At 44.0% G+C, this 15,031-nt stretch overlaps 1 protein-coding gene across 2 annotated transcripts in view; it reads right to left on the bottom strand.

The window, feature by feature from the left end:
- Positions 1–15,031, bottom strand: part of CUNH10orf90 (chromosome unknown C10orf90 homolog) — a 64,709-nt gene that overhangs the window by 28,674 nt on the left and 21,004 nt on the right. For both annotated transcript variants that reach the window (XR_007627422.1, XM_050305347.1), the window contains exons 2-3: positions 5,741–5,835; positions 2,370–3,453 (exon numbers count right to left, since the gene is read on the bottom strand). Coding sequence is in view for 1 of the 2 variants with exons in the window: in XM_050305347.1 (XP_050161304.1) it covers positions 2,370–3,453; positions 5,741–5,835 (1,179 nt within the window). In the remaining variant the exon portion in view is untranslated. The remainder of the gene's footprint in view (positions 1–2,369; positions 3,454–5,740; positions 5,836–15,031) is intronic.

A 15,031-nucleotide genomic window follows, 5' to 3' on the forward strand; every position in this document is an offset into this window, starting at 1 on the left:
AGAAATATGATGGACAAAGTGCTCTCTGCAGTTCCTTCAGCCAATAAGATAACCATGTTAAAGCACTAACATGGTGTCAAAAGTTGTTTGCTGCCCCTTCGTTGCTAGTTCTTCCTTCTTTTTAAACATTTCATTTCACAAACATTTAATTGCATAAACATTTCGCAGATTAAAGCTTAACATGAGGGGATTTGAGCTAGTAAATACTGGAGGAAAAAATAACTAAAATAATTGGGAGTATGTTGTTGTATGAAATTTCTTCCCCAGAAAGGTGGAGTCCCCATCCCTGCAGGGATTTAAAGCCGTGTGGATGTGGCACTTGGGGACATGGGGTAGTGGTGGGCTTGGCAGTGCTGGGGGATGGTTGGACTTGAAGGCCTTTTCCAACCTTAATGATTCTATGATTAATCTCGTATTAATCACTTCTCTCCCCCATTTCTCCCAGAACTAAAGGGGTTGAATGAAAACACTTTTTTTTCTTTCCTCCCAGGTTAAAATCACACCAATTGCCTCTCATTTTAACGAGCAGTGTGGATGTCTCGTGTGTTCAACCAGGTTTCTCATGATTGTCACATTTAATGGTTGATGGCAGTGCAAGAGCTCATTACTTCAGTGATCCTGGGGAGAAAGGCTGTTGTTTTCCAGCATTATTCTGGTTGTTTATACAAATTTCACACAGGAAAGTTGTAGTAAGCTGATAAACACCTTCTTATATGTTACAAAGGGTTTGAGCAAGAGGAATATATATCTTTACGTTCTACATTATGGCTCACACAAAAGGTGGAAGCAGTTAAAAAGGTAACACTTCCCATGTTTATTTACACCTATATTCTTGTGTACACAAATGGTGGAAGTCCTTTTTCAGAAACCAGTATTTCTCAGCTTCTTACCTCACTGATTTCCTCTTTTCAGTAAAACTGTGGAACCGTGGGCAGTGCCCCATTTCACTTTCTAATTGCTTCTGGTAAAAGTGATTCTTCCATGGCCACCATGGTATCACCCAGCCCAGGGAAGGCTCAGTGTTATTTTAATCCTTGTTTCTGTGGTGTATCACAGAGACACCTTAGATGGTTTTGAACAAAGCCTTGAACACCTAACACTCCCAATGGAAACTTCAGGAGGACATTGTTATTTGAAATTAGGATGTATGCATTGAAAAGCTTAGTTTGATGCTGTCATCCATTTACATTTCTCCCTCCAACCCTTTAGCACTGGTCGGCATCTTCCCTCTCCTGCTTCCCACTGTGCCATCTCCCCCAAAAAAACACACAAGCAGGATTATGCTTAGAAACACAGAGGAATATTTTCTCTCAGGTGCTGCTCCTGCACCTCTGTGGCTGCAGGATCAGGGTCATTGATTTCAGACACAGGAAAGGGAGAGCAGCATTAACTTCAAGGAGTTTGTACCTTGCCCAGCCCTCAAGACAAGATGCAGCTTCTCATCTCTCCCTTTTTTTTTCCCATCTGCACACTGGGAAGATGAAGCTACAGAGGAATCTTAGGAAGTAGCTTATGTTCATACACTGCCCCTTGGATCAAAAAGACCATATAAGAACAAGGTAATTGCAATTAAATGTAGCCCAAGGTCGTGGGACAGATGGGGAGGGGGGTAAGTTTTAATCATCGTGCTTTTGCTAAAAAACAGACTTGCTCATTGACATTCTTCCCATCCACCTCCCCTTCCTGGAAAGTCAATAAACTCAGCTGTGGTTATCCAAGTGTGTTGGAAAACAGCTGCACTGTAAAATGCCCAGTGCAGCAGGAGCTGTATCACCCTGGGCACCAAGCAATCCCCATGGTACCTCTCCCTTCCCCAAGAGCAATGTTGCAGAGGAAATTTTATGCTTGCAAAATGCTTGGAAATGTGGGAAATAAATATGTTCAAGATCTGCAAACCATTTACCTGGATCCACTAGTTATAAAGCTCTGGGCTTGTTACTGTAGCCTTCAAAAAAAAAAGCTGAAAAGAAGATCATTTTTAATTGCAAGGAACACAAAACTGAGCTCAGTGTAATCATCTTCTTAATTTCACACCTTGAAATTCAGCCCTTATTCAAAGAAAGACCTAATTATTTTCAGGGGATAAGCACTTGCCTGTTGCTAAGAGAAAAAAAATACATTACAGTAATAAATGGTTAAAAATAGAGGTTTAGTGCAGAAAACACAGGTAGAATTTTCCCAATCAGCTGATGGGCAGCATGGCAAATATTCATGGCAGTCCTGGAACTGAAAGCTGGGCTGTGCTCTGACTCACTGTGCCTTTGTAGAAACAAGCAGTACTATTATCTGCTCACACAAAATCACTGTGGTGGGTCTGTTCCAGCCTGAACCTCTGCTCCACCACACTGAGGTTTATGGAAATTACTTACCTGGCTCATCACTTGAATTAGGAAGTTGGAGGGAAAACAGAGCGTGAGAGCTGCCTGAATGCTCATCCTCTTCCTTCTTTGCTGCTACTACGTTATTATGTCCTCTGGGTATATCCACAAATGCTGGAAGTTCTGAGATGAGGACACTTTGCAAAGGGTACTTGCTACCCAAACAGCCTTCCTTTGTTTTCACTTTATTAATTACCTTATTTTCTGTGAAGTCTACACTCAAGTCTGATCTGAGTGGAGTCTTGTTTGCTCCTGGGAGCTTTGCTGGAGCTGTCTCCTCCATGGGCTCTCCATTAGCTATGCCATCTACTCCATCTGCTGTTAATCTGGACAAACTGCACTTTATGTCGAAGGACAACGTGGATCTATACGTTTTTTGGCATTTAATTCGAGGTTGGTCCATGCACACACTGAGGGACTTGTCTAAATAATAGATGGTGCGTGGGCACCGCTGAGAAACCTGGAGGTGGACACATGAGAGGAATGAGGGTGGTGCTTGCTCCCTCCCATCACTGCTTTGAAGGCCCACGCCAGTCTCCTTGAGTCCAAGGTCAAAAAGCTGCTTTTGTGGCTCTTCACCTGATTTTGGGCAAGACTCACAAACCTTTCCTGGAGAGGCACGTTGGGGTGTGTGGCCTGGTGGAGGCCACTGAGGGAGGACAGCAGGGACCCTGCTGGAGGTGGGGGACACAGTGCTGGGGTCCCGCACAGCCCCAGGGCCACACGCTGGGTCCCCAGAGCCCACAGCCACACGTCTGGCTGTCACAGTTATGGAGGCAAACCCGTTCTGCTGCTTTGGACGCCGTTTTTCCCCTGTGACGTGAGAGTCCGATGGTGACTCGGTGTCTTCTAAAGAGGCCTGAACCTCCAGTCTGCTGGGAAGTACCAGAAATGCTCTGGTGACCTTGACTGACCCATGGTTAGACAGAGATTGCTTCGTGTGACAAGCGCTGGGCTGGGGGATCGTGGACTGCATAGGCAAAGCAGGCTGATTTCCTCTGGATGTATTCCCATCGATCATCTGGGAAATGATTACCGGTGAAATCAACGCAGTGTTTTGCGAAGACAGAGATTCCTGCAAATGAAAAGATTCAAATTATCAACATGCTCTATGTGCAACTGTTTCTCATCTACCAGCTATCACACCAGACAGTTTTGTTCAAGGTCTCTTGTTAACTTTCTATTCATATTATTTTTTTTTTGGTCACTTAAGAACACATGCTCTTGAAATCAGCTCTGAATTGTCTTGGAGGCTTCAATGAAAACCTTATCACTGGTGGAAAAGAAATATTAAAGTGTAAATTGTGCATTTCATACTATTATTTTGAGTATTTATTCTGTTGCCACATTTGGGACTTGTAGCTGTTTAAAAATGGACATGGCAAAGGCAAGTGCCAGTTGCAGACTCTAAACCTCTCTTTCGTGATGGTCTGCTGGAATTTGAAACGTATTTAAATATATTATGGATCATTAACTGATGGTCCATGCATGACATCACATGCTGCAGAGAACCTGTGGGCATGAAGATCATTACAGCTCTACAACCTCACCAGTTACAAGCATGAAAAAACTTCTCCATGATCCCTCCCACAAAAGTGGTACAGTTACCTAGATAAGAGTTCTGGGTACTATTTTAATTAACTAGTTCTCTCTTGCTTATGATTACTTGGTGATACCTACCAATGATATAAGAACATCTATGTCCAAGATTGACTGACAGTGGCCCAGAGATTGAAAGTGGCTCAGATTAATTTTCCCTCCACGACAGCAAACCTCTGTCTTGATATTCCATATGTTACTTCACTTGAGGTGTCAAAGGAGGTGCTTTCATGTTCCAGCTCTCTGACAAAGAGTAAACCTGAGTTTAAAACCTCCTGCTATTACTATCCACATGGCTGGTCACATAAGTCACATGCAATAAAGCATCTGGCCTAATCTCATTGCTGCTGTAAACTGGCTGATTAGATTGCTCCTGCCCTGTGCTCCCAGATCTTTTGATCCCAACAGAAATAAAAAACCCAAACAGTGAATTGGCATGCAGGATCTGAGGAGCAGCTCCATGATGAAAGTTCATCCCATGTTTAGGTGCCATTTACTCCTGCTGGTTATGAGTTCACTCCAGTCCTATCTGGGTATCTCCCATCTGATGATCAGTGCCAGGGCTCAACAAGGGCTTCCCAGAACACAACATTATTCAGACTATGAGTGTGGCAGTGCTGTGACCTCCCAGGTACCAGGGTCATCCTTGTCAGGGCTTTGGTGCCAGAGCTGGGACACTGCACCAAACGACACGGGGAGATGGTCTTTAAGGACCCTTCCAACCCAACCCTGAGATCCTATGGAAGCATTCCTGTGTTCCTGTCCTCTGTGCAGGGAAACACCACCAAAACTGGGCTCCTCTGTAACTCTTTGGAAGGAGCTGATTGGGAAACCAAATGGGTAGAAGTAGATCAAGCGTTTATTAATGAGGTGAAATGCCAAATAAATTTTATCAACTCTTTAAACCAGCTGCCTGTGGTTTTGACAATTCAATAATTTCACAGCCCCAGGGAAAGCATTTTCTTCCTTCTCTGTTTCTTTCATGGTTTGTAACAACATTTCCCTCATATTTTCTGCACTTCATTTACTTCTGCCTCCAGGTTTAAGACCTTTGCCTGCCTTCCAAAACTCTCGCCTTCCCCAAGATTTCTACAGGGCACCCAAGAAGAATGTTCCTTGAGAGACTTTATTTTGGATGCATCTCTCATGCTCCAGTAGTTAATTTGACATTTATTCCTTTTGTTAAGGGCTGCACAGATGGAGACATCCTGCAAGAATCCAAAGGCATGTCAAAAACGCTCCTGATTAGCTACAAACTCCTGCACCAATATGTTAAATAATTTACTTCTCCTTTTTCTGCTGGAACATATGTACTATTTCCTCCTCCCAATCCTTGGCAAAGAAACGGATCCCTAAGGTTTGCCCAGCAGATCCTTTGCTCATTGGGAGCTTTCAAGCTTCCCTGCACCCCGTGAGAAAAATCCGCACTTGCACAAAGCAATTGTGGTGAGCTGAACACCTCAGGCTTAATCCTGAGAACATCTCAGGCAGAGTGTGCTGATATTTGGGATGCCACTTGATTTGGTCTCCCGGGGTGTTTTTAACAGCTTCTTTTCCCCAACAAAACACGCCACTTTGCCCCCTGACCAAGAACTCACAGAACCACGACACTTGGCCATCATTTTACTCGGCTTTTCTGCTGCCCAAGCTAAGCCTAGCTAAACAAAACCAAGTCCAAACACACTGCTCAGCAATCAGTGATTGTTTTCCGAACCCTCACGCGTTCTGCTGACTGCTATCCAAACAGGATTTATTTATTTCACCTGGGCAGAGCTCGCTGCTCCCCCCCCAGCACTCTCCTGCTGAAGGCCTGCGCATGTCCTGCGACCGTCAGTGCTCCATCGCTTCTGTGACACCCCTGGGGAGAAGCACAGAGAAAGGAACATTATTTCCAGTGTTCTGGAGGAGATGGCTTAGAAAATGTGCTTTTAAATGGAGTGAAAGCAGGAGGGAAAAGAGCTCCTGTAAATGATCTGGTTGCCCTGGGATCTGTTTCTGCCCCTTCGCAAGAGAGGCACTTGAAACGCCCCTGGGATCCTGTTGCAGGGATGTGGACAGTCTAACAGTGTGTTCAGGGCTGATCCAAAGCTCCAGTATCTCTGCTTTTGATTTCCATAGCTTCAGGCATGAGTGTGGAGGGATCAGGAAAGATGGGAAAGGCAGATTCCCACAAACATCCCTTTTGTGCTGTCTGCAGAACAGGGAGCAGCACAAACCAGCCCAGGAACGGGCTGGACACTGTGAGCTTGATTTCATTTGCAATAAGTCACCTTCACATTTAAAGAACTGCAGTAATTTCAAGCCATATTCACCAATTCTATTACATCAGAACGTCTCCAGTTCAGGGTAACTATTACACCAGTACATCAGCCTCTGCTATTGTTATTTTTTTGTTTTCTGTGAGCTCTACTCTCTCTGCAGCATTTTTACATGGAGCTAATTTCCATTTAACACACAGGCTGGGCCATTCCAATGATGCATTACGTCTGCTGTCAACCCCTCTGCCAGAAATTACGTTACTTTCTATTTTCTATCAAGCATCCAAAATTAATTTTCAGAAATTCCCCATTTGGACTGAAATCTCTTGGTATTCCTGGCTGTTGCTTTACAGCAACATGTCACACCGCTGCTAAGCGCTTTTGTATTGTTTTGCTTTCACCTAGAGAGCCTGCCACAGAAGTTTTTTGCTAAGCAGAATTTCAGTTTACATGTAACATTGCACTAACAAAGGAATATAACCCAGCTCTGTGTTTTTTAAAACATACTCACCATAAGAGGCTTCATGGCTTTGTCTCCTTGGGTGAAGGGAAGAGGGGAAAGAAGAGATCAAGAGATCTCCTTCAGTCCCACCACACCTCAAAACACTTCCAGGATGTTTGATGAACCTTTTTTTTATTAAAGTACGCTAAAATATCCTTTAACACTTCACTAGCACAACTGCAAGATGCCAATGACACTGTGTTTATCCACAGCTGGCATGAAAAAAGAGGTTGTTTTTTGTCACTGAGCAACAGAGAGTCCTGAGCAGCAGAGCAAACAGCTGGACTCATTAACCACAGTGTGGGGAAAAAAGAGAATCCAGAAAATAGCCAGAGCAGAGGGCCCACTACACGTTTTTTGGCAAAGAAATAATGCAGAGTCGCAATCGGTGAACCTGATCTAACGCCGGTAACTGCTGGCACCAACCCTGGGCGAGAGGCCCTTGGAGCACCTCATCTTGGGGGGCACAGAGAGGAGCATAAAAACAGCAAGGGAGAAAAATCCATCAGTGGTCACAAGCAGTGGGATAGGGGTAACTGCTGGGGGGAGCCTTGGGGAAGGGTTATTTTCAATGTGTCAGTAATGTGATGAGTTACATGTGAACACCTTCACGATGAGGAGCTGCTACACCTGCTGTCTTATTTACTTCTTAAAACAACTAAATAGAGAATAACTAGCAGGGAAAGATAAAGAAGGAATTCTTGGATTGGGTTATGACAAGACCTTAGAAAATCCAAAATTTTGATTAAAACCCCCTATATAATAAAGCAACAAATTCCACTGAGTTATCAATGTTTTCCTCAAAGGCTTTACAGTAAGAAACCCACAGTTGTCTCTGATCAAGCAGGAAACTACAACAGGAGAACATCAACTTGTGAATGTCAACCAGTGCATAAGGAAATCCAGAGGGCTGGCCAGAGATAAATCAGATCCAGACAGGCTTCTTTTACCAGATGGCCTTTCATGAATTTCATTCAAATGTATTTCCAGCAAAAAGACTGACACTACAGGGCCAAAGAAGAACAAGTTGTCAAAGTCCACACTGCAGATTGCATAGAACAGGAAAATTATTCTTATCAAAGTAATCTCCTATGATTAGCAATAATCTGTAGATAGAAACTTCCAATTTCCCACAGATCCCTTGGAAGAGATTGGTTAATTCTTGCTTATCTAACTTTAAAAAGTAGCTGTTTCTGGAGCAGGAAAGATGGGAATAATTGAGGTGGGAAGAAGAAGAGAAGGAAATATTTATTTTCTTTTCTAAATCATTCACAGTGGAGTTTTGCATTGCCTTTTGTACTATATCCTGTGCAATGACATTGTCATATTACTATAGGAATTCTATTGTTGGAAAACACTCAAACTTTTGGCAAGTCATTTAATCTCATTGCTGAGACAGATTAAATGGCATTGGTGGCAAAAGCACCAGTATTTTTCCTGATATTATTAAATCTACTCCTGGAAGCTTCACGTCTGTTAATTCATGTCACCAGAACAAGCAAAGGAAAAAAAAAAAAAACAACAACCAAAACTAAACCTTTAAAAAGAGCTTGAATCTGTGTTTGAAAGGAAGACACTACAGGGAGCACAAGGCTTTAGCTGAGATGTGTCACATCCCAGGTTTGCAAATTCTCCTTGCTGACAAAACACATTGCACTGGAACCCTCGTTACACAATGGAACGCAAAGTTCAGCTTCTCCCTGGTGCGAAAGCACGAAAGAAATGGCATTTCAAGCACTTTCCATCTCTGTGGGGAGCACGAGAAACTTATTTCTATCCAAGCTGAAATCCCATGGATTTGTTTAACCTCCCCAGACCTTCCCTTCCCACCGTGATCCACCTCTCCAACTCACGCACGGGAGATGAAACGAGGAATAGACAAAGCAACTGCTGGCACGTGACCTTTGTCCCGTTACATCTTCCCTCTTTTTCTTTTTTATTTTTTTTTTTTCCCCCCCTCAAAACACTGGCTGTTGAACCAAGTGATAGGCTCCTTGGCAAGGCATCTGGACATCCGGCTCCGGACCAGGGTTTTCCTAATTACAGAGTGCAGCTGGAACCGATTCTCCCAGTCTCGAGTGCCTGGATTTCTGCCTCGGGCCAACTGGCAGCCGGCTCGGATAATGATTCAGAAAAGATGTACTTGTAAATCAGCTTGCTGAAACACAGATCGATTGCAAAGGTGAGGGTGCTGCTGAAAAACGGCGTCCTCCGAATATTTGGCATGCACGGGACAGCCCAGTGTGGAGCCAGCTGAGGTTTAGTGCAAAACTTGAGACACACAGAGAAACAGGCCATGGAAAATGCTGGTTTACCAGTGCTTCAGGTGTTTTCTAGACACAGACAGACTGCCCTGCTGGGGGATGTTGTTCGATGATAAACTACCTACAAGGAAGATATTGAGGGGCTGGAGCGTGTCCAGGGAAAGGAACAGAGCTGGGGAAGGGTCTGGAGCAGCAGGAGCAGCTGAGGGAGTGGGGGGGGTTCAGCCTGGAGAAAAGGAGGCTCAGGGGGGACCTTCTGGCTCTGCAACTCCCTGACAGGAGGGGGGAGCTGGAGTGGGGGAGGTCGGGCTCTGCTCCCAGAGAACAATGGACAGGACAAGAGGAAACAGCCCCAAGTTGCATCAGGGGAGGGTTAGATTAGAGTTTAGGGAGAATTTCTTGAGCAAAAGGGTTGTCAAGCACTGGAACAGGCTGCCTGGGGAAGCAGTGATATCACCATTCCTGGAAGTGTTCAGAAAAACCTGTGGAGTGGCCCCTGGGGATGTGGGTTAGTGATGGGCTTGGCAGTGCTGGGGGAACAGTTGAACTTGACCTTAGAGGGTTTTTGCAACCTAAAGAGTTCCATGATTGACACCCAGAGTGACACTGGGCAGAGATGGAATGACTTCAGACCACTGGCCCTGGCCTCATCTCCGGTTTTTGTCATGAAAGCTGCATATTCCGTTCATTTACTATTCATGTGCTGACAAATTTCAAATGTGTGTCAGCACTTCTGGTCTCTCTGCTCTGCTCCAAGCCCTGCTTGCTCTGCCCCACTCATGTCCCCCATCCCTCTGAGACACCAGCATCACCTCCCAGTCAACTCCTCCAGAGCATCCAGGAACCTCCAGCACTTCCCTCAAAACACCATAAAACAGCACTGCAGAAGACAAACACTCTATGAAAAGAGGAAAACTTCTCCACTTGACAGAAAAATTCTCTTTTTGGTTGATCTTAGATGAGCATCTATGAGAATGGTGAAGGGAGTTGGGCTCCCTCCCATGTCCATGGCAGCCAGGATTCCTACAGCCCCCTAGTCAGCACTGTTGATTATCCAAAAATGCTCAAATTCCCCACTTGGAACCTGGAAGCGAAAGGACACCAATGCTGCAGGGTCAGCCATCAGAGCAACCACTCTGTTAATACAATGTCTTTAACATCATTAAACCTTCCTTTTAAAGCCCTTTTCTCCTTCTGTGCATTATTCTTACTGGAGGAAGTAAGTTATACTTCCTTCTGTTTAAAACATTAGAACTGTTCAAATTTCCTCGTGACTTTTTTAATTCAAATACCTGAGGAAGCCTTGAGGACAAAAGTGTCATCATTAAAGATTCATCACTCTCCCCTCAGAAAGGGCTGGGAGAGATCATCACTCGCTCCCTCAGATCTGAAGTGAGTCATCCAGAGAAACCATCCGGACATTTCGGATACATCTGAGATGAAAGCCAAGGCAGAACGAACACCGGAACCGAATCCATGTCTTCTGGTCGTCTTCATGTGTCATAAAGAAGGAACGTCATAAAACTGCAGAGACTGCTGTCATCTAAAATAGAACTGAACAGTGAAGCTGAAGTTCACATGCTTGATATTAAAAGTAGAGGTGGATAAATGCTGAAAATTCCAACTTTTATCTGAATCCCCGATGATATCAAATCAATTTATATGGTATCTACCAGCAAACGTTGTGTTTACTTGTTAGTAGAGACAGTGATGCATCTCCAGAAAGCCTTGGAACAGGTTTGGGTTGGAAGGGACCTTGAACACCATCTCATTCCACCCCCTGCCACGGGCAGGGACACCTTCCACTAGCCCAGGCTGCTCCAAGCCCCGTCCAACCTGGCCTTGGACACTTCCAGGGATTCAGGGGCAGCCACAGCTTCTCTGGGCAGCAAGTCTTGTTGCCCTTCAAGGACATCATCCTGAGCCTTCAGAAGGGGTGTTAAATTCAAGGAAGAGGGGAGGTGTTGCATAGACAATGATCCAAAGGCAGCACCCCAGTGAGGATGGGACCAGGCAGGGCAGGGAGGCAGCCCCACAGCCACACGTGGGTTTGACTCCCTTCCAATCCCATAAAAACACACCTGACATTCATCTCTGCAGGCTTTAACATTTAACAACTTTCCTGCAAGACCAGGCAGCAATTTTCACCAAGATGCTTGAAGGAGCACAGGGTATCACCCAGAGAGCTCAAACACAGCTAAAACCCACACAGTGCGTGCTCATCAGGAGAGGATGACACAGGGACAGTCCCCCAGTCCTCTCCAAGGATCTTTGCTGAACTCATAAAAAGTGCCCTGCACATCCTTACAATGGGGGTCAAACAACACAGGCTTAAAGAAGCAAAAAGCAGCTGCCAGCTCTTTATTTGAAACCTTTCTTGTCACGAAAAAAAAAGCCAAACCAACACAAACAAGCACTTTGCCACAAAAGAAAGCACTTGAACAAGGTGGCACAAAGATGACAGTGTTTTAAGGCAGCTTTGTTGGGAAGGCTTTCAAATCAGAGTAAGCAAAGCAGCCTGAAATCATTTCAGTCTGAACAGGATTCATTATGTAAACAAAATAGAAAAATATTTTTTCTAAGATGTCAGGGTGGGTTTTCTTCTGTTTCGAGTGGCATCGTGAGATTTGATAAGTGAATTATCTTTCCCTGCTCACACACCTTGGAGCTGTAGCTGCTGCCTGCAGAGATGATTACAGGATCCACCATGGAAGGGACAAATGAGTCCTGCTCTGCTATCAAAAAGCCAGAAGTCATAAATCTCTCATTATCCTTGCCATTAGAAGCAAGGTGCCCATCAGGGGGCTGGAAAGAGCACAGGAATTATATCTTCAAGCCCATGCAAAGGAGAAAAAGAAATGTGTTTCCATTATGCATTGCTATTATTCTTTATCTTCAGTTAATAATTTAAAGGGAGGAATCACCCCCAGCAAATCCATCACGCACACAGAGATAAAATTAAGAAAATTCTTTACTTTCTCCCTCTTCTCTTTCTCCTCCTCCAAGTTTTATTTCTTTTTTCCCCCCCATTTATTTTGTTGAATTTTCAGAGGTGTGGGGAGGAACACAGTCCTACATTTCTTCAGGGAGCAAAGGCTTAAGCTAACAAATCTCAGTCCCTAGAAGCAGTGACTAACTCACTGAACCTTCTAAAGCCCAACTGTGTGGACATAACTCAGGCCAAGGGCTCAGATGGGAGTGCCCAGGAAGATTTAACTGGCAGAGGTTTGATTTCTTCAGTGTAAACAACATGGGCTGTCCCTGGAGCTCCCTGATGGAGCTCTGCTGGGATCTTTATAAAATGTGGGAGGAGGGGAATGAGGAGCTCAAAGACAGGGTGTGGAGGGATGACATCAAGACCTGGGGTGGATCACGAGGGATAATAGTGTTCAATAGTCAAATAATTCTCTTTCGTAGTTTTTTTTTCAGTAGTTTCATTGTAGAAATGGAAGGGATGCCGCAAATGTCACAGGTTCCTGTGTCAGGGAGAGGAAAAATTAGGGGCAAGGAGCAAGTCATCAAACTCCCCACTGCTGATGGACAAGAGAGGTCTTGAAGCTCCATGGTTCCTCCACTTTGGTGGGACTGCCTCCCACCCATCCCTTTGTCCTGCTGACAGCAATCAGATATTTTCCATGCATTTCCCCAGGATTCTGTGAGGCAGAGTTTCTGTAACTGGGACACAAAGATTTGGCAAAGCAGTCACAGGTTGTGCATGAGCAGCAACAAAACCCAAATTCTCCTTGGAATGAAGAGGAGTCCTCTGTGGGTAAAACTGGGAAATTCTGGTTCCTGTATGAGGTGCTCTCTGCTCACACCAGGGCAAGGGGCAGCACAAGGCAGGTGACACCTCTGGTTTCTTGCCAAAGCTCCTGTTTTGGGGCCATCCTATTCTTTTGGAAAACTGTTCATACCAAAAAGTGATTTGGGATTGTTTAAACAAGCTCTTCTGTGGGGTCAGGAATCACAGGAATGGGTTTTGTCCTGAAGGTGATATGTGGGACCAGGCAGATGGATGGCAATCAGAGATGGAGATGATGGGTTGACAGGCTCTGAAAGTGTCCCTAATGTGGCACAGGAGGCAGGAGAGGAGAAAAACCTAGAGCAGGGCAAACTCTGGAGCTCCTTGAATAAAACATTTAAGTATGAACACTAGATGGGCCAGAAGTTTGTACAGAAAACAGAGTAGCTGAGAGACAGAGACAATGAAAGGAGGCAAGTCCAAGCTAAATCCAAATTTAAATTTTCCAAGTTCCACTCATCTCCAATTTTAAGGCATTCTGAATACAATTCCTGCTTCCTTAGTACCTACTGTCACATTATTTGGCTTATTGACCACCTAATGTCCTTTCAAAAGAAACTGAACTAACAGAAACATTTCATACAGAAGGAGCTGATGGAAGGACTCCTCCAACTCCCCTCAGAGTCCCCTTCCCAGCACGTCATTAAGACACCCACATTTTAGGGTCCATGTCCATTTCTGGAAGTTCAGGAATGCTTGAGAAGGCCAGCAAATTCTGAAGTGACTGTAAACATGACAAACACAACACATAAGCAAACAAAGGAGAAGTAGTTCTGCAGCCAGAAAGTATATTTATGAAGAGTTATTTTGTGCTATTATGTATATTTACGTAAAGGTCACGACCTGCAGGGAATTTGATGGCACAAATTGATTCTGTAAATAAAAACTCCACCCGTGTTACTCAGAACTGGTGGCAATTACAAAATGCACACATTAGCCCAGAGTTGCTTGTGCATAATAAGAAATAAGAGCTCGAGGTAATTGTCTGGCCTCAGGGATTCAATTTTTCCTACATTTACCTGCTTCTGAAAGAGCTTAACTTTAAGACAAAAAACAGTAAGGGAGGACAAGAGAAAACCTGTGCACTGCCTGTTATGCATTTTATGACTCAATACATGGTCCTGCTGCAGGGATTTTTTTCATGATGCTTTGGTTTAACAATGGTATTTATTGATTTTTTTTCCTTTTAATACTCTTCATACAGTGGTGACTCCAGAAAATGATGTGTGCTGTGGGTACAGATGCTTTTGTGGAGGTGTGGAAGCAGTGATTCCACCACACATCTGTATTACTGCCATTTTGTTCCCAAAACAAAGGGATGAGACGTTCACAGGAGCCAAATTTGACACCGAGCGATTTCTATGACAAAACCAAACTCAGTGGAGCACCAGCCGTGCCAAATTTAATAGAGACCTTTCACGTCACTTCTGTACAACAGAAGCATTTGGGTTTGTGTAATACTTGGGATTGTTATTTCTTTCTGGAAAGTCATTCCCATTAACTGCTGTGATTACAGACATCAGAAACTGCCTGATGATAGGGGATGCTAAAACCAAGTTAAAAAAAAAAAAAATCAGCATTCACAATAGCTAAGATTTAAAGCACTATGAAGCCTGAAAAGTTCAGTTTCTAAGTCACTACTTTGGTCACAAATAAACAGTTTTATTTTGCGTAATTTAAGAATTCTATGCAGCTCTCCCTGGTTTATTTGAGTAGCCACTGACTTGCCTCGAGTCTAAAGCTAACAGCTCTTCACACAGCTGAGCTCAGTAATCATTCCACCACGTAAAACTTTTCAGTTGGTGAATTATTACCTACATTTACCTTTTGAAGGGAAAGTAGAAAACAAATCTCTATTCATCACATGCTTTTACTGCACATCCATGCTTTGTTTGATCTTGGAATTACCCCTTTTGAATTCCATCACAACAGGTTTAGAAACACAGATCATGCCAGAGATTAAAACAAAACCGCTGTCATATGATCATAAAACAGGGCATGGTGGATTTTGGGTTTATCATGAGATTCAGCAGAAGATAATTGGCAATTGCCTTTTTTCTTTTCTTCTTTAATCACTGAGGCTTTCAGTTCAGAAATGGAGGTGCAGAAAAGCTTGGGATTGATGATTAAATGTTAAAGCCCTCAGAGCTTTAACTTTGCGTCTTTTAAACGCTGGAAAAGCAGAATTTTGAAGCTCTCTTTGGCTGTGGGTGTCACCTGGATGGGAA

The sequence above is a fragment of the Myiozetetes cayanensis genome, unplaced genomic scaffold (genome assembly GCF_022539395.1).
Source record: "Myiozetetes cayanensis isolate MyiCay16 unplaced genomic scaffold, myiCay2020 scf10, whole genome shotgun sequence".
NCBI lineage: Eukaryota > Metazoa > Chordata > Aves > Passeriformes > Tyrannidae > Myiozetetes > Myiozetetes cayanensis.